Source organism: Falco punctatus (genome assembly GCF_963210335.1).
Source record: "Falco punctatus genome assembly, chromosome: 3".
NCBI lineage: Eukaryota > Metazoa > Chordata > Aves > Falconiformes > Falconidae > Falco > Falco punctatus.
In genome coordinates this window covers 51,890,903-51,917,790 of record NC_137582.1, presented here as the reverse complement: position 1 = coordinate 51,917,790, position 26,888 = coordinate 51,890,903, and the positions used below count along the sequence as shown (strand labels likewise).

The 26,888-nt window shown below is 38.0% G+C and overlaps 1 protein-coding gene across 6 annotated transcripts in view; it reads right to left on the bottom strand.

Moving 5' to 3' along the window:
* Positions 1-26,888, bottom strand: part of NOL4 (nucleolar protein 4) — a 201,908-nt gene that overhangs the window by 63,437 nt on the left and 111,583 nt on the right. For all 6 annotated transcript variants that reach the window (XM_080381524.1, XM_080381525.1, XM_080381526.1 and 3 more), the window contains one exon: positions 22,259-22,542. In XM_080381524.1, the coding sequence (XP_080237650.1) occupies positions 22,259-22,542 (284 nt within the window). The remainder of the gene's footprint in view (positions 1-22,258; positions 22,543-26,888) is intronic.

The following is a 26,888-nucleotide window of genomic DNA, read 5'->3' as shown; positions in this document are numbered from 1 at the left end:
AAGGAACAACAAAAGAATATTTCAGTCCTAAAGAAATGTTGACTGTGCTTCTGCTAAAGACACGGCCTGACATTTTGGGGGTGGGGGATGGAGGACAGTAATATGAAATGCATACATGATTCCCAAAATAAAAGGTAAATCCTGATCAAACTATTCAAGGACCCAATTCTAGCAAACAAGTTCTTCCTCAGATGAATCGGAGAGATCACAGTAGCTTTCCAAATCCCTACCAATATCATTAAGTATGTCTAGTGTAGCATAGCTTTCATGGTACCATCCTCAAGAAATCAGAAACTCTCATTATAATCCATAAATTTACCTGCTCAAGGTGGTACAGTGCTTTCTAACTTGTACAAACATAACAGTTGGACTTGATGATCTTAAAGGTCTTTTCCAACTCAAATGGTTCTATGATTCTATATATTTGATGCAGAATTGAGCTGAAAGTTTTGGGTGGCCTGGTTATAAATGAACCCTGGCATTTTATATGCAGCCTGTTAAACTCTTAGGCTTGTGAGAAGAGAATCATCCTGCTTTCTCCAGGACAGCGTGGCATAGTGTAAGCTCCCAGAACAGCTACTGTTTGGAAAAGAAATTGCACTTCCAAACTTGATTCTGTGCTCCAGTACTCTCCGATTTCTTGTAGTTACATAATCCTTGTTTACTGCAAAATGTTTCTGTCACATTGGTACTCAGAGCTCAGTCAGAGGGAACCATAAGCAGTCAAGCAGCACAGAAGTTTCCAAGATGATCTAATAGACCTAGTTTGTAAAAGCTCAAACTCATTTACAACAAACAGTATTTTTAGCTTCTATTAGAGGAGATATTTTGAGAGTTGTAAATTCTAGAGACCACTTTGTTACATGCGTTCACTTTAGCTTACTAAATTAGTGCACAAGGCTCAGCTCTTATCACCATCTAGCAATGGAGAACTCTCCTAGCAAAGTAGAAAATCCTATTTGGCAAAACTCCACTTCCTCCAAAGAACCACATCCAAACCACATTGTTGCAGAGGGCGAGTTCTGGGAGGAAAACCAGCTAGAAGTGTACCAGAAAAATGGAATAAATCAGAGCAGGCAGTGCATTTTCTCATATTGATATCACAACTCAATGCCTGACTATGCAGCAGTGAACAGCTATAAAAACTGCTTTGTAACTTGCTCCAACCCAAATGATTTAGTCTTCCCCCTGCACCCCAAAACTCAGGTTGATCCTATATTAAGTCAGTCATGAAGAGAACTAACTGAAAAGTTCAGATCCAGATCTGAACTGGCCTAAAGCTTTAAAAGTTTGGTTCTGTTTGTATTTGCTTTCTTACATTATATGACTCCTACTTTATCCTTAGCTTCCATAGATTAAATTGAAAGAATAAAGAGGAAAACAAAATAGAATATATTTTTAAAAATAAAAATAAGTCATCCATATGTCTATTTTGAGAAAGTGCACTGCTGTGATCCACAGGCTGAGATTCTTTTGCAGTATGAATGAGGAATATAACTCTCATCTGCTGTATTTTACTAAACACAAATACAAGATGCACAGAATGTGAGAGACAGAAGAGTTTTCTGTAAACAACCCCATCATTGCCACTGGAAGTGGCATTGACTCTGGTCTGTTGCATGGCCAGGCCACAGGTCAGAAAAACAGTAATGAGGAAATATTTTAAAAAACTGAAAGGCAAGGATAAGTTTAGCAACATTCCCCTTTCCCAGTGAGTAACCAGATTTAATGAACCAAAGCAGAATGACTGCTTTTGCACATGCACTGTCTGCATGGTCTTTCCCTTAGTGTGCCAGACCTGCTGCGTGCATCCAGCACCATTAGCATCATCCCTGCAGCTCTCTGAACTTTCCTGCATGGAACTTGCTTTCTGCCTAGTGAGCTGCATCAGAGACAGCTCAGAGCTGATTACATAGAGCAGAAGGTCATGTGGGGTCGAAAACACACCCATATACCTGAAGCTGGTTTAGCTGCCAGGATTTGCACTATGATCTATGTACCAAGTTTTTATCCCAAGATCTTTACTGGTTCCTTATGATCAATTAAGTCAACAGTGTCTGTGCTAAGAGTCAGGATACAGTCTAAATTCTGTGGATTCAAAGACAGCTGCACAAAACAAACTCATTTGCTCTTCATGTCTTACTGATTTTTGCACACATGAGTTTTTGTGATCCCCTTACGTGAATCTAGAAAGCATCTCAGCTAGTTATCTAGATAGACACTGGACATTAGGAGCCATGAGCCTCTAAATCTAAGATTTCTCAATGAAACTGTGATTCAGTTCACCAGAAGGAATTTGTAGGGGGTCTGAAAAGGCTGCAGTGTATTTATTTTGTAGCTACGAGTTTACAGGCATATTTTCTAAAACACAAACAATAACTTTATGACTCAGAAAATGGTCCCTAAATAGAAGGTTTCCTGAAACACACATGTACTAGTGCTATTTTTAAAGATATATACACCACCAAGTTTTGCAATGCCAGAATTTATAAAATGACCAATATTTACTTGTCTGTAAGGCAACATCTGTAACACTACTTTGTATATTTTGCTTTCTGTTACAACTTGGTAAATTACCTGTCAATCTTACAGTCAACAAAATAAATACATCAGAATTTCCTTTTATAGACCCTGGGCCTACAACCCCTAAAGTAGGGCTCTATTTGAACACAAGGATGACACGTGGCATAGGACACTAACAGGTTTGTTTTCCACTATTAAAAAGTAACACCATGCAGACAATGAAAGTACGTAGAAATCAATTTGCTCTCACAAATCTGACCTTTTCAGTCTTGTCAAGAAGTTCTGCAATTCCAGTACAACTTTTTTTTAAATGAATGTGATGATATGGGTTCAAGCTATTCAATTTTTCTATGCCGTGCTTTCAACAGTGCCATAAGCAACAAAGTACAGGGATGCGACTCACTCTGGCATTCATAGCTCATGTCTACGAGTCCTATAAAGGAGTAGCTTTAATATGTGCTCAGTGATTCCTATTAAAAAATATCCAGTAAGTTATACTTCAATAGTGTATATTAAATATATCTTCAAAAAGTAGATCTGAAGAAACCTAACTTATGTTCTAGATCCCCAAGCCCTCACCATCATGCCTTCTCCATTTCACTCCACAACACTTCCACTTCTTACAGGGCAAGAGTTGAGGGGCTTCTTGAGGGCTGCGAGAGTACTTACTGCCCAGGCAGCTTCCACCTCTCAAAATGAAAGGCCCTCATGAAGACCATAACCTGGGCCTTTCCACCTGAATCAAATGCAGATTTTCACAGAACTTGTAGCAACCCAATATTGTGAAGATTCCTGCCCTATCAAATTAGATTGAAACTGGCCAATACTTTCAAAGGTTAGGCAGGGACAGACAAACTAACAGAGCATAAAACACTTCCTTAGGAAACAAAATCAAGACAATGATCAGCACCACAACAAAGATCTTTTGACACTGATAGAATAACCTGCACCATGGAGATAGAAAACCAGTATTTTTTTTCTGGATAAAACACTTCTTGAAACGAAGATTTTAAAAAGCATTTCTTACCTTGGACATGAGTAAAACAGGAACAGTCTGACATAAAATCTCTAAATAACACTACATCTAAATGCATTTTTATGGGAAGTCATACTTTGGAAAGACCTAACAAATATGTTGTAAATTCTTGCTCTAGGTAGAATGAATTTCAAAGTGGTGTGTGGGAGGTATCCATAAGAGAATGATCCCATATTTATTAGCCACTTCCATAGCACTTTGAGCATGCAGTATTATTTTTCTGGGTATATGTACAAGTATGAATATGTTCTATGGTATTATGATGTAGTTCACAACACTGAATAAGGTAGGGATATATTTATTTATTTATTTAATATATTTTAACCTCACAGCTTAACTGAAGGCAAGAAATATAAAGTAATGGTCATAGAAAATCTGTTGAAGGCATGAAATAGCTTTCATGAAAATCATTTGGTAAGATGATGTTCTTAAAAAGATTCAACTTTCCAAGTAGCTACTTTTATTTAACAAACCTGTGAGAGGTTAACTAACGTATGAAGCAACGTATTTGTGCACAGCCGCGTTCCTTTTAAAGCACTGCCCTCCAAGGCCCTGCTCTTAAGATGTTATGTGTGACAAACAGACATCGAATAGCTTTTAATTGCTAATACATTCTGCACATTATGTTTAACCAAGGTTCCACATGAGTTTTAGGACAATTCTAGCTTTCTTTAAAACCACAAACACCCAAATTTATAAGCTGAGAGCAAAAATTTCTACCATTTATCATTCAGCCTTTCAAAAGTCAGGGAAAAAGATAGACAACTACTCTCCTTTACAGTGTTATCAGTGTGAGAAAACTACAGAAGAGCTTACAACCTTTTTGCCAGACAACTCCCTTTTAACTGCCTCAGACTTGTTGCATTGCAAAGGAATTCCCTGCAAGCCATCCCTCAGACAAACTCCAGAGGGAGGATGAATGAAGCTAGTTTTTCTTCAGCCTTCCTCTTCATGATGATTTGCCAAATATGGGATTACAAAAAATACCACTACAGTCTGGCAGGTCTACTCTCACCTTGCAAGGGAGATAGCTCAAAATCATCCAGTTGCAAGACTCTAAAGACCCAGAGAAGCTCCTGTTTCAAACCTTCACTACTCTACTCCAAAGGTTTCTCGTTGAAAACTAACCACAAGGAATTATTTCCTTTACCACCACTCCCAAAGCATTTTCTAATATTCATGCTAGTACCTTAAATAAGCAAATAATCCTTATTTATCATCTTGTTAAAATTAAGACACAAATACAGTGTAAGTACACACACACCATGGAAGGTGTTGAAGTGTTGGAAAACTCTTCTCAAGAGGAATTACTATATCACTTAGTTTTGCTTTGTGGACTACACTTACTATTTCCAAGGCCAGTATTTCAGTAGCTGTTTTATAAAAAGCTTTGAAATAAACCTGAAGCCTATTTATCTTCTCCTTTTTTCTGTCCTTTGTGTGCAAACAAATCAGCCTCCAACCTGACACTTCTTGAGTAATGTTTCTACAACGTATTTTTTTAATGATTTTTTGATCCTAAAAAAACCCAGCACTGGTCAGTCCTAATGACCACAGGTTTGGTACATCTCTGAAAATCTACAGGTGACAGGCGGATCATAGGACCAGATTAAGGCTTTGCTGCCTTATGCTTTACAGAGCTCAGGTTTCACAGGCTTTAAATAACCGGAGTTATGGAAACACTCTTTATGCCTTAACTTTGCACACCAAAAATGGTTTACCTTCATTACTGTTTCACTTGATCTGATCACTGAAAACTGCATTGCCCTCAATTAACTAATTCAAGGTAAGAACATGTGGGGTGTTTTTTTCTGGAAGGATGAAAAGCTTTAGGGTAGGATTAGTGAAGCCCATTAATTTTTGAAATTAAATGCTGTCCTTTTGCTTTCCCGTATCTTGGATACTACAGTTCCACCAAAAACAGAATTAAACATCTCTATTTTATAAGATAGCTGGCTGTAGCCTGAACACAGCCCATGGAAATTTGCCCTTGCAGAGTTAATACAAGTCCTGCTATTTGAAGTTGGAACGGGCCTTGAAGCTAACATTTCATATTTTATCACTGCCACTTTAGACCCTCTTACATTAATCCATACCCTCGTCAGGACCTTGAGTGCATCGTCGGGCCTTATTTTTTCTGGCCACATCTCCTGGCTAACTCCATCTCTGTGCTCCTTTCCAGGAGTCCCACTGAAGCCGAGCTATGCCTTGGGCAGGGGGGACCAGTGGTGTCCCAGGCTGCTCCAGGTTTGCTGCACAAAGTGCACTTAGTGCACTTTCTGCACTAAGATGGGACATGTCCACCCCTCTTGCTTGTCTGCTAGTCATTGGGTTTTCAGTGGGACCTGCTACTGCCAGCAGCCCTACCCTGCAGGCTATGGAGTGCTGTGGGGCTATGACTGCATCAGAAAGGGCACTGCCTTGGGTCATGGCCACCTTCAGCTCCCTGATTGCCTTCCCTTATGGAGAAGCCTTGATCTTGCTGGTCTCTGACAATGCTGATGATGAAATATGCCCCAAGTACTGACATGCCATTTCAGAAACAGTTCCCTTCAATGCCCTGCTGCTAGTCTTGCTTTTGAACTGCTGCACACAAGATCATTTCCTTCCTTGTTCTCTACTTAGAAAAACTTCTGGAACAGCTTCTTTAAAAGTACCAAATAAAAGCATTGTTGCATCCAATCTAGTCCCATATTCAACAAAATCTACAGCAAATCTACTCTGTGCAAATGCTACTAATTTCATATTGCATGCTATTTGCTAAATTAAGCATTCATAACATTATACTGGTTTATCCACATTTTCAGAATTTTTTGTCCTTTTGATTCTTTATTACAGCTAAAGGAATGACCTGAAATGTGTGCTGCCAAGATCAGGTAAGGAATATCTTTTCTTGCCAATCTCACCACTTGGTCTTGTCAATAATTTTTCTTTCTGAGCCTTTTTTGTTGAACTGAACAACGGCAAGAAAAGGGCACTGAACTAAGGCCATGTAACATAAAACTCAAGACTGTGAACTGGGTTTTGAATGGCCAGTTCTTCTGACTCCTCCGTTGGTTTTTGCCTTTATAGATTGTAGCAGAGGCAACAGCAGAAACTTATGCTTCTGGCAGAAGTGTAAGAAGAGATATTGAGTCATGAGATCATCTGCTGGGATAATCCTGTATGAAGAGAAGATCACCATACAGAGTGGATCCACTTCTAGATTATTCTCCTAATCAGTAATTATGTAGCAGATGACAACACAGCTGAGTTGGATTAACTTGTAAGGCTGATTGAGAAAGAGATCCCAACACAGAAGACAGGAAGTAATAATATAAAAAGTCACTTATGTCAATTTGGACAAACAGGGAGATGAAGCGAGGGCCTCAAATGGCTGCATGGCAGTGGAAATTTCATGTCCTGGTGATTTCACAGAAGAAGGAAGGAAGAGGGATGCTACTGCACACCCAGCCTCTGACCTGCAGCAGGACTTTGCAGAGCACTGCAAGAGATGGAGCACTTGCAGAGGTTCGGCTTTGCCCTCAGCTCTGTATATTCCTTGCTACTAAAAGTAAAAAAGCTCTTAATTTTAAAATCTTTTTGTTTTCTATGTTACATGTTTCAGTTAACACTAGAGTGAATAGTAAACATAGTGTCCAATTGCTGTAACACCAATAAGTGGTGTGCGTAAGCTACCGTGGGATCTGTTGGTGTCAACATTAGTTATGTGGCTTTGGTGGCTAAAGCATGGAAGTTTTAGAAAATGGGCTGCTGGAAGAAGAATCTTTAATTTCACACTGTCAAAAGCAGTTGCCAGAAACAGATGGGAAGTACGTAGGCCTATTAAGCAGGACAAAAATTTAGTAATCAGGAGACTACTCAGCCAAGCAAGCTATATATACCAGCGTTGTGCATCAAGGACTGAAGGGCTTAAGTAATATTTGAGGAAGCCAAACAACTTGTTTGATACAGGTGTGCAGATGCACACTCGTATTTTGTACATGAATTGAAAACCTAGATTTAAAGTCCAGTGCCTCAGTCGTTTGAACTATTATTCTTGACATCTTTTCATAACTAAGCAGGAAAAAAATCACATTGCTATACAGCTTCAGACAATTATTCTGACGCTTCTACAGTCTCAACATCCTGCAGTTCTCTCAGTTTTGGCTACATACTCATTACTTAGTTCAATCAATGGTCCTATCAGCAAATTAATGGCTGTATCCATTCCAACTCTGCAAGGCCAGGGCCACGTTCTGAGACGTGTTTAAAGAAGTTCAGAGGCCAAAGGTTGGTCTCCTATCCTCAGGAATATATAAAAGCCTACATATCAATGTAAGTGCAAATACCTGCACCAAGTCTGAACTTACTTGACTGTTAAAAAAGGAGCCTATACAATGTGCAATACAGTCTGAAAGAGAACCAGATGACTAGGTGAAAGGCAAGTGAGCCCCATTGCTATTTTAGGATGCAGTAGGAGCACTGTACAGTGGTGGCAAATATGCCACAAGGCCAGTGCGAGAGATACATCCTTCCAGAGAGGTGTATGCTGGGCACACATTACCCTAAAGTCCTACACAGGTACCAAATGCCCAACTCTGTGCAACTGAATCCCATTCTGTTACCTAAAACCAGGATGAGCTGCCACAGCTGCTGACTTCTGTGTTATGCAAATACATTATACAGTGAAGCTATGTGACTAACGTTAAGGAAAGCACTTAACTTTAAGGCAACTAAGTTTATTCTCATAAGCATTACCAATGTTAGGATAGGATCTCTTGTGTATACATATATATGTCTTCATGATGAAAGCTGGATAGATTTATCAAAACAATCAGTGAAAATGTCATCCTCATGGTTCCAGCAAAGCACAAATTAAAACAAATGTTTTTTTAAAACTGCTTTGAACTTTAGCTATGCTAATAAAACCAGAGGAAACTTCCCAATGGCTATTCAATTGAAGTTGACTCTGCCCCTCTACCCTAACTGAACAGTAGTGTCTGGAGATAAAGATTAGTACTGTGATTAATGTTCAGGTATAGCACAGAGGAAACAAATGACTTCTCCAGCTTTCCTACACATTGTGTGGCTTTGGGAAAGTCAATTAATTATGTCATGCCTGTACTTGCTAATCAATAGACAGTGATGGAATATCCTTGTCTCGTGGGACCAATTCAACATTAATCTGATCTATTTTTATTGATGCTTTCAGAATCCCAAACTTGCTATGTAAATCCAAATAATTAACATATAGGGACCTCTGACAATTAATATATTGGCAAAGGTATAAATAACTCAGTCACATTATGTGAAGTTATTATGCACAGAGTTATCTTACTAGAAACAGTATATCCTAAAACTTAAATTAACTCTATGAATTATAGACATTAAATGACAAATGTAAAAAGTAACACTGCAGCATCACATACAGTTGAAGGACATAACTATCAACTAGGAAAAGATAATAAAGGGTGGAGCAAAAGTTTTGAAGATCCTGCCACTACTGACACTGCCTACCTCACATGGGTAGAATAGTTCAAGTAGAGATTACTGTTTCACAGCTGAACAGTAGATTCATGCAGCCCAAATTAATTTTTTTTAATGTGCTATATACATTGCGCTAGATAAAAGCTCTTGGTACTGTAAACTTCATTATAATGTGAGCATTAAATATGAAAAAAATCCCAAAATCTAAAAATAGAAATGAAGAAACAGATTAAAAGCAAAGCAGCATGCTCCCTGCTAATTTCTTATTAAAAAAAAAAATAATTAAAAAAAGGAAGATAAGTAATCTCAACAAAGTTTAGACATAGTCTTAAAAACTACTTACCTCTTGATCCTAAATTGGCATAGTGAGTGCAGTAAAAATAAAGATCCTGTCCTGGGTTTTATACCCCAAACCAGATGCATTGAGGGCTAAATAATAAAGACTATGAAATATAGATGTCCAGATTTTTCAAAAGCTTATGCCAGGGAACTGGCAGTCTGAGAGGCTAAAAGCCTTTTTGGCTCTTTAAGCACTCAAGACACTTCTACAAATTCATAGGTTAAGCACAGAAGAGAATGCCATCACTGCAGATCATCACCTGGTAACTTGAACAGGAGGGAACAGTCGTCACTGTTTTCCTAAATATACATAATTGTGCCAAATAACTTGCAGATTAATTAGAACAAATACTTATAAAAGAATAACTACCTTATGTATAATTTTTTATGTAATAATTAACTACTTTCATATAAATAATTGGTTACAATCATTGTAAAAATATTTTCTCTCAATTCCAACCTAACTTTAAAAAAATAAAGCAACTTCCATGTGCTGACTCTTTCAATAACTTTCTCTTCTACAATAAACCACAATCTATTAATCGGTAAGATCCAGTGAAATCTGTGATGAAGTCACCATTGTTTTATCTCTAACAAGGTAATTCCCTCTTCATGTAGCAAGTTTTTCAGCTTGTTGGTGTTCTGTCACTTATTCAAATCCACTATGGCTTCCAATATCTTTTTTTCAGTATTGCATAAACTTGCATACTATGTTTTTCCTGAAGGCAAGGTGAACACTTTAATTTCATGATTACGTACAGAGGTGTATTTTAAAAAGCACCTAATGAACCACACAGAAGCATCAACCTTGTGAGACAGTCATCTTTAAGATGCAACTGACACAACAATCATATTCCAAAAGATGTCTGTATCTCATTCCTCCATCTCCCAGCTGAGCCAAGAGGGTATGAGGTAGCACACGTGCCCTAGATTCATCTGATTTCCACTAAACAAACCTATTACCTCTAAGCAACACACTGGGGGACACAGGAACTTTTAAAACCTTTATTTTAGTCATTTAATACAGTTTTTGATACAGGTCCAGTCCCACGGGGTTCTACCTGCAAAAGATTTTTTAAGAGCATATGACTAACTGTACAAAGTGAGACAAAGATACATGCATTGAGAAGGGAGGGGGCAAAAAAACCTTATATATCACTAATTCAGTAAAAAAGGCCCAAAGAATAGTCACGTGTCTTTTTGACAGCTGATATAGAGCTTATAGCATAATGTTGAGGACCAAGGACAGACCATACTAGGGCCATTTGTGGTAAACCCTAAGAAAATCAACTCACCTTTCCCTGTTTTGCATGCAGATTCTTTTATCCATCCTGAGATCCAGCCCAGGAGCTCAATGGCAGAAGGTACAGGGCAGAAATTCTGAATAGTTCTGCAAGGGATCTTTCTGATGGAGTCAGACAATTCCCAAATGCCATGGGAAACACAAGAGGAGGAAACAAATTACCTCATGACCTCTACCCAAATATAAAATGAAGTTAGAAGCAACATTCAAGAAATCATCCTGATTTTAACTACAATGCACATAAAAGACAATCACACACTTTTGTCTACTGAAGCACCTGAACACAAAGTTTAGGTGTGTGTCATTGCAGGTACCTCAACAAGAAGAGATGAGATCTTCTTAAGTTCCAGATTCACCTGTATGATTCCATCAATTTGAGGTCATGACCACTGTTCTCATCAGACAAGTGGGGAAAAAAGTAAATATATCTATAAATAGATACATATATTTATATATATAAAAGAGTGTGTGTGTGTATATGTATGTATGTATATGAAGAGAACAGCATCTATCATTTCTATCATTACCCATCAGATCTGGGGGGTAGCTCATGGCATAATCATGATGAGAAGAATGAAGAAAGCACAGATTGAATAGTTGTGAAAGGACACTGAGAATGACAGTCTGTGACCAAAGCAGCTGATGAGAAGAAGCATCTATATGGGAAATACTCAGTTGTACCATGCCAAGATCTGAGCAACAGCTGCAATATTTCATAGAAACACTGTGAGCGTCAAGCTGCAGCAGCTTAGTAAAAACTCTACAGATGCGTATGGAATCCATTCAGTATTAAAATGTGTCATGATATGCCATGCTTACATGAGTGGAATGAAAACTCACACCAGTTACAGACCTCTACCTCTGGCTACATATTTTCAGACTTGCTCATATGTTCATATGCTTTCATCACTGCCCCATGAAGAGTATATGTTGACTGTTTACACAGTTCTCAAATACCAGTTTCCAGGAACTTTTCCTGATTGCACAAGAATACTGTTCTGTAATACTTTTAACAGTCAGTGGCTTATTTGTTATCCTACATTTTGCAAAATCACTTGATTGCTTTCTTTTGACTGCGTTTAATAAACATAATGCACATTTCACAGCTTTCAATGCTTACCTACCTCACCACCTTGCCACATAACTAATGTGGATGCTGCTTTTTTAATTGTTTCTTTGACGTATTCAAAACAAGTCACTGTTAGGAGATGAAATATAAGGCAGGAAGTTTTGATGGAACATATGGCAGACAAAACCTCAAGCAGACTGATAGGGATTATTGGAGGTTGTTCTTTTTCACTCCCTATTCTGTGGGCAATAAGATACTGCTAAAGAGCATCTGGGAAATCCACCTAGCAAATCCCTTGTTGTTGCAGGATCTAGGACATCAGCAGTGATTCCAGTACCTCACTTTTTTCCTGTGGCGTATTACAGCTGCACCATTGTTCTTTCCTATAAGGGTGAAGGTTATTAATCAGAACTTCATGGATGTTGTGATGTTTAGTGAGCTGAACTGTTGCAGATCCTCTTGGAGTAAATGTCTGTTACTAAGGTTGCCAATTCCAGAGGACTGGACTCAGTAATTCAGGTGATTCCTTACAGTCCTCTTTTCTGGTAATTGATATTACTATCTACGTCTATTTTCTTTCTAAAAATAAAATTTCAGATAGGTCTTCCTAGGAGTCTTTGGAAGCAAATGGAGGAGAACAGAGGAGAATTAACACAAAAAGCTGAAGCAGCAAAAGGAGGGTTAAAAGACTAGCAACAAAAAGAAACATGAAAGAGAAAAAAATAGTGAAATAGTTGAAAAGTTGAATTTTACTTCTTCCTTCATTCATTAAAAAATGACCTATTCAGTTCTTTCACATCACCTTGCAAATCCAGTTATGTGAATAAGTAAGTATCCAAAAAAAGCATTCCGTGTTCTAGTGTACCTAATTATTCTCAGCAATTGCTGTAGAGGGAAAATGGAGAGCACACAAAAGCACAGTTTGAAAGTGTATCAAGTATTCAGCAAGACATTTGACGAGTGGCATTCAATCAACAAAAAACAAGATTAGCTTGTGAGATGTCTGTAAGACAACTAATAAAAATTATATTTATTTTAAAGCCTCAGCAATATGTTGTTATAAAAGTCATTAAAGAAAAAAAAAAATCTTTGACTTCTTTCCGCCCTTTCTTCAGCAGGTGACTTGGTGTATAGAAAATAATTCAATACCAGAAGAAAAAATAGGGCTAACATTTTGGGATTATCAACTTCTTGAATAACAATATATTTTTGGAGGAGTCTAACATTTGTAGAAAGTGGCCAATTATCAAGCCGTTCATCACAGATTAGTTGAGGATCAGCTCTTCAACCTCTGCATCTGAAAAATAAAAAAATGACAGTTCATTAGCTGTAAATAATATTAAGACTAAACATAAATGTAGTAGGTAGCAATTGTTGCTGCCCCATTATATCTCGCTCAATTTACCATCAAATAGTATTTAATCTTCTAAGAGCAATATTTGCTCTCAGTCTTTTTTCTAGCTGGTAGAGGAGCTGCGTATGTGATAACAGAAGGAGAAGAAAAAGCTGCAGTGAACCATTTGACCTGGTAGGACTTCAACACAAATTCAATTTCCTTCCTAAGACAAAAAAACAACAAACAAAAGACAAAAGCAAGAGTTAGGGATTGAAGGATATTCATTGTAACAAGGCCCAACCTTCCAAGTATCTGTCAGGAACAAACCCTGGTTGAAGTCAACAGCAATTTGCCTGAAAGGTACAGAGTTGGGTTCCTGGGCTGTTGAGTTACAAAAAGTTCTTGGCTGTAAACAGGGAGGGAAGTAGTAATTTCGTACACCTTACCTCACTGATCGCAGATGCACTTGATAGCTTTCTCTCTTGTCTGAACAGATGTCCAGCCACTAAAATCAAGTTGGACAAAGTCCTGCATCCCCTCTGGGTACAACTGCTTCTGTTTCAGTTTGAGGGACCAATGACTCCAAAGGTGAGTGTAAATGAAGATAGACAGCTGGATCTGTGAGTAATACACATGCAATCTGGAATCAACAGCACCACTGTCTGATACTTGACCAATGTGCACTTGTTCCTTTAAAAAAAAAACTTCTGAGAAAATTTATAAAAGGTCGCATTAAAAGTTATTCTTTTCCATGCCAGTTCTACATTAGCTAGGATTTCATACGCATTTGGAGCCAGACTGTATTCTCCATTACAGATATGTAAATCTGGGGTAGCATCATCAACTTCAGTTTAATTGACCTGGATTTCCATCATTGTAATGCATGCCCTGCAGGAAACCAATTTCATTTTCAAGAGCTTTCACTGAACATGAAAACCTGCTACTAAATATACTTCCAATGGGAAGAATTAAACATAGAATTGATATTGTCATAGACAAAGGACTTTGATGAATGTGACTGTGAGAGAATGCTAAAGCATTCATATCTTTAGACAAACACTGCACTGATTTTTTCATGCACCTGTAGTTTTCTCTCTTCATAACAACATTCTATTTTGCTATTTATTATGGGTAACTCCCAAAATCAGAAGATTCAAGTCTGGAAAAAACCAGTGCTTCATAAATTCAACTTCTTTTTCAAGGAAAAGGCTTATTAAACCATTATTAAAATAACATAATTTTTTTGGTACCAAAAAGGTACTCAGTGGTGTATAACAATTCCCCTATCAAAGAGCAGCAAAAAAGAAGACAGACCTTTTTTTCTTCATAGAACTATACTTCTTTCTCCAAACAACAAATAAACTGACTTTTGAAGCTGTAAAATTGTGATTTTCTCAGCTTTATCCCTTTCTAAAAGTGGGGGAAAGTAAAGCCAAGGTGATTGATAAAAATGGTAGAGGAAAATATAACGGACTCAGACTTTACAATGACACCAACCTATAAAAACCCTGTGTATGAAGTAGGCGTTAATAGGGAAAAAGAAAACAGGCTAGTTTGTCTTACTTGTGTAGGTGAGTGGGTAGGGAAAAATGAGATCACAAAACTCCTTGCATACACTGTTTTCTGTCCTTTTGTTAATATTTTCCATGCATAGGAGAAGAGAAGGGGCCTATCTCCCTCTATTGTAGTGTATCTATCTCCCAAGGAGGTGTGAAAAACACTGGCATGTCTACTACCTTTGCACAAACCTGAGTACAGCAGAGAAAGAAAAAGGTACATACTTCAACAGAGCATTTGAGCCTGCCTTCACACACCAACAAAGTGAGGTGCAAGCCAAAAGATGTTGTAGCCTTGTATTACCCACCACGATGGCAGCAGGGGTGGATTTCAACTTCAGTTCACTTCTTTCATTTTCACTTTTGAATCTCAGTACAAACTGTTTCCAAGGACTTAGTGAAAAGCAGCAATGCTGCAATCTATAGGATAACAATTAAGGCACAGCTGTAAGAAGTCACCATCTTCTCCTTGGTGTTGTGGTTGGAATGGTGGAAGCAAGCTGGGATACCTGTGGAGCTGCAGGCTTTAGTCTGTGCTGATGTCTTGCTGCTCCACAGGGTGTATATCATGCACTATCTTTGCATTCTGCCCCATTCTTACGTTGGTGTTTACTCAAACACTAGTACACCACTAACTTTTGTAATGTCCTGCCTATACTTTTCACCACACTTTGCTTCCCTCCTCATATGTTATTCATTACAGTAGCAAACAGAATTTCATGCTAAGCCTCTTCCTAGTCTTAACAATTAAGACATAAAATAAGGCTGTCAAACATTTGGACTGCAGACACTTAAGATATTTTCATTAACAAAACAGCAGTCCGTAAAATACGGCATTGCTTTGACACTTTCTGTCCTGCTATGGAAATGAAATAAAATATAACAATTAAAACAAAACAAAACAAAAATCCAGTTTCCTTTTATGCCATACGTAGGTAGCAAGATCCAACTTGAAGCAAGAGAGATGAGTGAGAAGTTCTGCAGAGGATGAGTTGGAGTCAAAAACTCCTTTCTGAAAGGCTTAACTAGCTCCTAATTCAGTTTCATTATCAGTAACTTGGGCACTTGGCACCATAAACTAGAATGGCAAAAAGGCATTTTCTTTGAACCAAAAAAAACCCGGTATGCAGAGTTTACTAGTATCCTCAAAAGAGGAGGACACACTTCTATCTTACCCTTTTTAGCCTTCCTTCCTGCTTAGAGCTAAGGTAATCATATCATGTAAGAACCATATGACAATGTGCTCCAATTCAGCTGAAACCTGTCTGTGCCATTTGAATATAAATAATGAACGATGATGAAAGAAAAAAAAATGATAAATGTTTTCATTATGAAGTGAAAAAAATGTCTCCAACACTGTTCTTCAACGTGCCAAATTCCCACAATCTGTATTTTACCTCTTGCTTCAAGTAGATGCACTCCTATTTCACACTCCTTTAAGATTTTTTTTAACACATTTCTTACTAAGTGGCTCAATAAGCTACTACTGCTCTATATAAAAGCTCACTCTAACTCCTGAGGACCCCACTTCTACATGCTATATGCTATATGCTCCCTCATATACTGACCATTTCTCCAAGCGAACTTGCACTAAAAATATAGGCAAAGGGGAACTAGACAGTGACTTCACGCGCCGCAGAGACACGGTGTCAGATGTGATGATGTTCCCTGGATATTAGGAATGACCTTTCATATTTTCCTAAGATACAATCATATCTTTAAAAATGAGAGAGAGAGAGAAAGGAACATATTGAAACTCTACCTTACTCTTCAGAGTTCATGTCTATCTGTGGCTAAATTCATGTGTACTTTCGGAAAACAGCTGGATTGACGATGCATCAGCAAGTTACAACAGACTAATCAGTATATTTGTATATTCAGGCCAGGTTGATTGGACAGTTGTGCCTGGCTTCCTTCTGTAATGATGAGCTTTGGCAAAGGACATGTTACGAGATTCTACAGCTGGACTAACCACTGAAGATGACCAAAGTTTTAACTAGGGCATCATGCAGAATGTTAAATGACTCTTCACCCAGGATCTCACATCCCCTTTCAGATCCCATGCAATGTTACCGTCTTTAAATACCTTCTTAGAGCAGGACCTGTCTTATAAGTGGACAACCTTCCAGCCTAACCTGCTGTAGTGTAAATGCATCCATTACAACACCAGTTTGAAGTTGCAATAGTTGGGAATAAATGGCCCCTGGCACTGGCCCATGATGGTAAGACTGGTCTTTACATCAGGCTGAAGAAAAAAGCTTGAGAAACACTTTAAAAGTCCAACATTAAAGGAGTGACAGAAAGATCTTCCTTTTAGAAACTACATGACAGCTCTGCCTTGCTGTGAACCACTGTAACTATAATGACATGAACATTAGAATGCAGTAGTATGATTAAAGGTCATTGTATGCAGCAATAATTATTTACTGTTCTCTTCTTTAAAACTTTGCTTTTCTTTTCAGACTTCAAGAAATATTAATTATCTTGTGCATTTCTCCATGAAGCCAATTAGACACTCGGCTAAACATAACGCATATTAACTTAGCCTACCATACATACAGAGGGCCTGGAGGTGTCCAGCTTTTCTATCAGAAATTTTGTCTGGTAAAAAGAAAGAAGACATTAATCAGCTGCCTGCACTTAGTAGATATCTGGACAAAATGGACACATGGTATGTGTCCTCCTTGTTACCTTACTTTAATATATCTCCCAGGCGTTCATGATCAGTAGCATGTGTTTCTGTCTGGGAAATCCCAAACAGAAGTTTTGCATATTAGGAACATCCTTTGCGATAGAGACATAATGAACTATTTATTGATCCAGGTAAGATACATGGCATGATATAAGTACAGCTGGTTAGCTCAAAACCTGTTTTCTCATACTGTATCACAATAACCTTGTTATGCAAATGCAGAAGAGACATCATTTCAAAGGAGTGGGCTTGCTGTATTTCATGAAATGATGTAGAAAAGATAAAGAGATAAAGCCATATAATGAGATTTTAAAAATAAAATATATGGTCTAGGAAAAAGCAATAACACAAGAATCACAAATCAAAAATCTCAGTGCTACAGAGACTTCACCACGGTCATACAGAAACCTAGCAGTCTCACACGTAAGTATATAATAATCTAAAATAATTTATATGTGCACTTAACTATTTGAATTCATAGAATTGCATTTGCAGAGCATTTACACATTAGTTTTATAACTCTTTTGTCGTACAAAGAACCAGACCTTTTAAGGTAAATTTATGTATATATTTGTGCAGCTATCCAAAATTTCACTGACTTCAGTTTAGCCCTAAATGGTTGTAGAAAGTTCTGCTGCCGTGAACATCTCCATCTTATTGAAGGATGAGCTCCCTAATATCAGCTTAATAAAATCATATATATAAAGTATATACATACACATATACATATATACATACATACTTACATATATGTATATACCAAATTTTTCATTGCATAACATTTTTCCAGTGAATGGTAAAACAGTTTAGACCAGATTTTGAGGTTATGTTACAATTTGGCAACTCCATTTGGCATGTGGTCTTTTTACACAGAGGTTACCACACATACTCACTGCCTGAAACTGAGGATTCAAAGAGGAAAGTTACATTGTCCACTGAAACATCACACCTGTTTAAAGAGTGTTATCAACATCAGTTTTAAAAGTCATATTCTGAAGTGACTGAACAGAGTATTCTTTAAATAGTATACCCTAATAGTTGGAAAATTAAAATTTGTTCACAGGGTTATCTGATCTCCAGTCTTACATCAGAGTCTCTTCTGACAAGAAGACTTGACTTGTTATTCCCAAAAAACTACATTTCTTACAAATCACTAATGATTTCCTCTGTGTACATTAGAGAGACCTGATTTTAGGGAAATGTTAGGTAACCCTTTTTGGACATCCAAGACTCTTTCATAGACTGAAGCCACCATCTAGCAAGCCTTCCATATACCATAAGCATATAATTGCTTCAAATAGGTATTGACAAGATGAATATTCTAAATATTGAACTTCCACAAAGAAATAACCATTTAAAAACCCAAAACATTTGTCTATTAGCTGTCAGATTTGCAAAGAAAATATGATGGGAAAACTACAGCTTTTATCTCAACTGCTTCTTCTGATCATGTTTCTGCAGTATGTACAAAATGATCAATCAGAACTGTATTGTCAAATGGTGGAGCCCACCTCTACACAAGCAAATGACATATTGTTCTTGTAAACAGTGTTGTACAGGCAAATACTTATAGTTTAACAAAACTGCTTGTTTCCAGAAAAAAATAAGCTCCCTTAAAAAAATTGTGATTTGGTCAGGAGGTATAATATGTTGATAATTTTCAACAAAAAAAGAGTAGTCTTTTGTCTTTTTGTGGCTAGATTCAGCTCTGATATGTTATCTTTAGACCTAGTGACAGGTCAGAACAGATACAAGTTGACCAGATAAACTGTGGCTGCAAATTTAATAAAACATACATGATGCAGTATCCAAAAAGGAGATTCAGACGCAGCAGATAGGGAATATGTCAGCCAACAGATCTTCCCGGCTCCAGCCCTCTGACTCTGGATTTCACAGAGTCCTTGCCATCTCAAGCAAGTAACATCATCTGCAGGCTGAATGGGCTGTGGTAGAAGCTGGAGGAAGTATGATGTATTACTTCCTGCAATGTTAGCCCAATAATTAAAATATATTTCCCCTGCATTTAGAAACCAGGTATTTTCTTTGCTAGCTTCTTGCATAACTTTTCTCAATTCTTTGCCACATAAAGGTACTGTAAGAATACTACATCATAAGAAATGGCATATCAATTTGATATTTGGTGAATGCTGCAGATTATTTTTCTCATGAAACACGATTAGAGGTTACACTGAACACATTTGCTTACCCATCACTACCAATATTGCCATTATTCAGGTCTAATCATGCCTGATAACTGTATAACTGTGAATGGCTTGGTGGTTAGATGCTGCGAAAGCACTGGGAGAATTCCTAGATGACTTCAAAAAACGACCCATATACTTGTTGTATTCTGAGTAAAAAGGATATGTGAGATGTGGTTCCTAGTAAACTATAGTACTCTATTAACCTTACTTGTTCTTTATTTTGTTTCCTTTATGGCAGAGAATTAGAGTCCTGGCTAGTTCCTTGTGATACAGTATGCACGTGGGCAAGGGTGAGTACTGCACACAACTAGGAGTTTGATCTTCTGCATTGTTCAAAATTAATCGGCTCAGTAACGGCCAGAACACTCTTCTGGAAGGGCCCAGTAACCTGAATCACCATGGGAAGGCAAGAGGATCTCCTTGATCAGGTTTAGGGCTTGTAAAACATTCTCTGACTCTTTAGCATGTAAGATACCACTTAAGGTAAAGCAGTAGTAATGATTTATATGAGTGTATTTATACGCATATGAAACACTGAGATGCTGTACAGTCCCATTCTATTCTAATACACTGATGTTTTTTGTTCCTTCTAAAAATACTCTGTAACTTTTTTTAAATGTAAAAAGTAAGAGTAGAATTAATCCGTAAAATATGAAATTGGCCACAAAAACGTTATTTTACTCTACACTCAGTTTAAAAACCTTGTGACAATTTTTTGTCTCAGTAGTGTGTTCTTCCTGAAATCTGCACTCCATATTTAATAATCTTTACTGTATACCTAATAAATCATATACTTAAATGAACTGTAAACATCAAAATGAGTTTCACTAGTACAAAAAAGGGAGACAAATCTGCATATTGTTTGCAGTATAGAGTGGGTAGGATGACAGTGAGTGATGAAAGAATGTATCGATGTGGGGGATGATTCGGGCCTCTTAAAATTTGTAGAATAACAATAAGATGGCTTTGACTGTCATCTCAGTTCATTACAAACAGATTTTTAACACTTTTTGATACTTTTTTTTTTTTTTTTTTTTTTTGCATCTGAGTTGGAACTGGTTAAAATTAGAAATGTAACACCAGGCTAATGTTCTTGTCCTAGCTATAAATGAGTTCCACAGTAAAACTGTTCCATTTCTTCCCCAAGCTTATTCCTGATTTGCAAGAGTAATGGCAGTAACTGAAGTGTACCTTAGGCAAAAGAGCCTGTGTGTCTATCAATATTTGGGTGACTGGCCTATAAAAGGTTCACTGGAACAATGTGCCCTGAAGCAAATGAAGATACCATTTCGTATTAGAGAGTTTGCGACTCACTGTGCAACAAAGTACTGAGTGAATCCAGCACTGCAGTATGCATGCACTCAGAGACTAGAGATCTTCAGAACATTTTCAATGAAACGGAAGGTTTTCAAAACAAAAATATTCAATGCAGATAAACAGTTTTTCATAAAGATTTTATGGAGAAGGTTTTGGGATACATGACTTGCTAAACTGGAATGGCCGAAAAAGACTAGCGATCTCCCATTTGGTCTTGAGAGCTTTCTTCTACCCACCAAAACCAGATACATGAGTTAAAATAAATTTCAAGGGGGTTTTGTTGGGTTTTTTTACTCCACAGGCAATGAAGACGGCAGTTAAAACTTTAACATCAATAAATGCTGTTCTCTAGACATCAGTCATGTACAATCCCTTTCTGGATATACCTAGAAAAAGCGATTTTCCCTATCACTCCTATTGCAAAGCTGTGCAAAAAATGTGGCCATTCAAAACATATCTATGTTGTCAGGTAATTTTGTGGTGGGCTACTGAAAGCTGGTGACTAGCATTAATAGTACTTGGATCCAGTACTCACATCCTATTATTGCTGCTGTAAAAGTGGCAATCCGGTTGGGAGTTATCAGATAAAAACCAGGAACTTGTCACCAATAAGATAAATGGATAAATTCTATGATAAAGGACATTTCTTCACCCTCCCTACAGTATTCCCTCAACACCCTCCTAGAAAGTTAGTATACCTGATCTATAGGATCCATCTTCATATACAATATAGCCACCCTTGCTTCTCCTTACCCACATGATGGAAACCACAGAGAAAAGCCCTCAGGGGATTACAGATTTACAGCTTCTTAAAGCAAACTTGTCATTTTTAATTCAGGTTAGGTGCCTGCATAACACAAACAATCAGGAAGGAAGCAAACCAGCTCCTTTCAGATGCTGAGAATTCACATGTAGTAATCGGCTTGGGCATACACACTTGGCATTCATACAGATTCATTCTACAGATATGTAATACATGTAACGAGATGGTCATCTATAAATATACATAGATATATGTATCTCAGTATGTATACATATATATGTATCACATTATATACATATTTAAATATACTTATTTTTTTTCAAATGGGTAATGTAGACAGTTCTCAATAAATGGGCTGATAAAATTCATGCCTGATGGAGAACTGCAGGTTTTTTTCAGTGTGTCAGCACAATATATACGCCTATATATATGTATTCACCCATGTACATCCACATACACTTAATGTACGTATGCATCGTATATGTATAACAGAGCATACAAATCTATGTATAGCATTTGAGTAATGATGTGACAAACATTAGGCACATTGCATTAAGTGCTTAGCTGGGAATAACCTTTGGTTTGGCCTCATAAATCTTTTCCTTTTCTAAGCTACACACTTCATATCTGGAGCATGTGGAAGCATCTTACCTTGCTTCCATTTTCTCTTGCCTCCCGTTCCATCTTGAGATCAGATATTAGGAGAGTCTTGTATTTGTTCTTTCCATTACTGCTGTGATCATCTAGTCTGTATTCTGAAGTCAGCTGAGCAGAGAGGGGACTGTCACTCAGGTTCAGAGGCTGCTCATCCTGCTCCAGATTTGTTTTGCCATTACTGTTGGTTTCTGCCATCTCCCTGCAGTGTGTTCCCCCTGAAGCATTGGAACTGTGTCCCACGGTCTCATTGCCATTAAAACTCTCTGCGGCTGAATCATCTATTAAAAAATATATATTTTCAGTCACATGCCACATCATCATCTCTGTCCAGTTCAAACATAATTTATACCTTCAAAATGTTTTCAAAATAGAATGAAATTGTTTATATTACTAGCACCAGTACATTTCTGCAAAATGTGCACACACACTCCTCCATGTTTTCAAGTAAAAACTTTAGGTAAATCCATAAAATATTACTAAGTTAAGGGAAATTATCTGGGCTGACACCTTAGTGTCACTGTGTACACAAAAGATAAGTATCACAAAGGATTTTTAGGGACAAAGTGACAAAGTCTGCCTTAATCCATCTGCCTGTCCATATGTCTATGTATCTATTTAGATTCTTGTACCATACTCGTTATTGCAGTATTGCATATTTCTGAAATCAACAGAGATGCACATGGTACTGAGAGAGAATCTACTTCTCAGGTTTTAAGGGTGCAGAGCAGCATATGTCATATCCATAAACACCCGCTTGCATAGATACGATGTAAATACATCTGATGTATTCACTGCTGGCAGTAGAGATTATACTGGAAAAGCTGACTCCAAAAAGAAAGATCCTCTCTTCATTTTGTTCGGGTGCTCAATCCCTTTGCTCATTCATTGTGTGTCATACTATATTTAGAAATACTGTTCAATAAAGGATTAAATCATCAACCTGAAAGTTACATCTGAAAACTCTGGATGTGTTGCTGCTACCCCTAAGATTTTACAGCTGAAATGTATGATTGATCTGTGTCTTCACATGCTTATGGGCTTGTGTATACTGTGTTTGTCAGCACTGGAAATTGCAACCTGTGCTACTACTCAGTCCTTTAATTCTGAACAGCCTGGGTGCCAAAAGATTATCTAGTAGAACAATTCATCCTTCAATGGACCAAATGGTAGCAGAATTTGGCCTCACTTCTTGCTCTCTAAAGCACCTTTTTGCTGGCAACTTATATGGTTTTGCTAATGGTGCAAACACCTGCCTAGGGCTCTACAAGCCTATGCTTATCACAGACAGTGGGAAGAAGCAGCTGGAAACAAAACCAGGGAGTTAGCAGCCAGGAACACATACAGATTGAAATTGGAGATACGGGATGAGATGGACCTTAATGTATTAGTACCTTAATATACCATCTGCTCTCATGCCCTTCTAAACAACTTGCATGGAAAAGAAACAAACACATTTATATATACATGGAATGAAAAAAAAAATAAGTATCAGACACATTATCTTTAAAGGATGGGCTTAGCAATACTCATGCTTGAAACAACATGATTAATCGTATTGTTGACTCTCCATCGTTAATACAGTAAAAAACAACTATCCAGTGCCCTCAGAACATAATTTTAAAAGTGAATAAAGTATTGTATAAACGGGTAATGATCTAATTCAATTAAGTACTCAGAGAGCCATTGACAAGCCATCCTACATCAGTGGCTTGCTCACTGTACACATCCAACAATGTCATGTCATGAAGTATACAGGACTGGGCACACATTCTGAACATATTTTTCTAAATTGCTTTGTTTTGTAAACCTGTAAAAATAAATCTAGTATAATGCAAATACATAATTAAAAAAAAAACATAATTAAAACGCTTTTATTTAAGGAACACTTTTTTGGTTTACAAAATCCTCTATAATTAATGGCAGCAATAAAAATAAAGCTATGTTTTGGTATGGACCACTTTTAAATTACCTTCTGCAAATATAAATGCATACACAATAAAATGCATAATATTCCTAGAATAAGACTTTTAAATGTGTACACCAACCTGACTTGCAACACAGGAATGGAAATGTTCTAATTTAAAAACCTAGGACTGCTTGAGGATTTCAGCTCTGTAAATGAAGAGGGTGAGCATGATTTATCCTTAATAAACTTTCTATCATGCCCTGAGACTTATGTCTTACAGGCCATAACATACTAAAAAGGTTAAAATTCTAAATGCAGTTTCAGAAATAAATACACAATTTTATTATTCTGAGCTAGAAAATGGCATACTAATACTGGGTCTTTGCTTTTTTTAAAGAAAATAGCCATATTTACAACTAATTTTAAAAGCTGAGATATCAGAAAGAAATTCAGATTTCTTTGTTTAACAGAGAAGCACTTTGATTACTGCTGATTTGTATTTAGTACTGTTAACAGGTAATTGGCTCCTTGATTATCAGTTTAACAAGTGACAGTTTCAAATTAATTAAATCAATTACTGAATTGGTCACTGACTGAGGGATGCTCCTCCCTTTGAACGGCTCAGAAAATTCCCTGCTGTTGGAGTACAGAGAGAAACAAGTGAATAACAAGAGGATGCAGAGACCCACCTAAAAGCTGGCGGTACTGCCTACTCTGCAGCACACAACTCTGATCCCTAGGGAACTTCTGTGCGCCTGCACTTGAAGGTTCTGGGCCATGCAGTGCAGAGCAGTCACTACTAGGACATAGACGGCTAAATGGGAATGGTGGAGTAGGAAGAGAGCTATGCCTAGAGCCAGATTCAGGAACAACCAAGTCCAAAACAAGGCTATTAGTTTTCCCTTGTAATCATGAGTAACAATACTTTTTTTTTTTTTTCCCCCCTGTATGATTAATGGTTGACAGCTAAAACTTACACATGTGTGAGAATGTTACAATACAGAAGAAAGAAAACCAACTACATTTTTCGTATTCTTTCTAAAACACAACCGTTGAAAAATTCCTGTGCTGAGTAAACATGGTCAAGCATTACAGTACTTTGAAACAATAATATAGTATTTACATTATTTTTGTCTTTACTTAGCAAAAGCTCAGTTACTTGAAACTCGGTTTCTACCATAAAGTCAAATACCTGCTTTTACAGTCATTTAACCTTGCTTGTTAGAGATGGGAGCTATTGTCTAGTCAGGACGTTCAGGAGAATGGCTACAATGGCTATAAATCACACTTTTGCCAAGTAAATATACATATGTGCTGCCATAAACGAAATCAAGAAAAAAATCCAGTGGTTTAGTGCTAGTAGTTCCTTACAGATGTTACCATCCCTGGGCAGCTGGTCTATTTTTGCCAAGAGTAAGACTACTCTAAAGCAAGAATTTCTGAGGTATCAGAAACACAGACCATATCAGGAATAACTGGTTTGGGGGAAAAAGGCAGGAGGGTCCGTCCCAGGAGAGGAAAGGCACGTTCACCCTTGGACATGGGCAGCCACTGCCCCAACATGTGCCAGCCCTGCTCACGGCTGCTGGGATGAGCCACGCCCAGCTCCTGAGCCCGCAGAGACTGCAGGCCCTCACAGCTGCCAAGGGGCAAGGTGGTTTCCTGGAGACCTGTTCCTTGGACCACCCTCCCTGGTGGCAGCTGCCTCTCCGGGGGGGCAGGAGGTGTGACCAACTCACGCCTTCAGCATCTCCCAGGGCCGCGGCTATCCGCAGGCATCAGCCATGACAGCATATGATAGCCTCATCAAACGCTGCGGTTTGCTCTGGGCAGGACACGTCTCTAGAAACTGTGCACTTATCAAGCCCGTATCCCAGGATGCTGGAAGACTGGAAGCACAACTACAACTGGTTTTGTTACTTAAGCCTGAAAAGGGAGAGTCTGACTGCAAAATGTGTTATGTGTTTCACTTCTGGAAAACTGCCAGCTGGTGCCTCACCTACGCACAGATCCTGCCTCAGGGATTAAAGACCACCACCCCTCAGAGAAAGACTTGAAGAGCAGAGGGAAGGTGTCTTTGGACTGGGCAGCAGCCGCTTTCCCGAAGCAAGGAGTACTGTCCAGGCTTAGGCATGGACTTCTCAATCATGGACGAGTACTTCTTAAACCTCCTGATGTCGAGATCTCCTTCTCCCACCTTGCACAGAGCTCCACGCTGATCCTCTGCTCTGACCAACACCCTCTGGACACCTTCAGTCCAAGTACTCTCAGTGTTAGGGATAATTCTTAAAACAAGAACTGCAGTAATTTTCCTACTTCAGGTTAGTTTCTTATTATTCATCCCATTGCATTAGAGCTTCTACATCCCCTTGAGGTCAGCTAGACACAAAGTGGCACTAGCTTTGTTTCTGCACAACTGAGAAGCCCAGGCTCCTGACAGAAAACTTTCCAGGCTTGTTGCAGCCACCACTGCGTTAGCTTCTCCCCCTGCTTTTGAAGAAAACTTGGAAATAGTGGAATAGACAATGCCAAAGAAAGCCCAAGTAAACAGATGCTCTGAATATGAGTTTTGATTCTCAAAATTGTTGCATCCTTCATTTCAATTAACTGCCACAAACATTTGCATTACCATGGTCTAAACTTCTGCCAAAACCCAGTTTCTTCGTATTTAACACCTTGGATTCTGCAAGGTGATTTATGTAGCAGTTGATAGTTTAA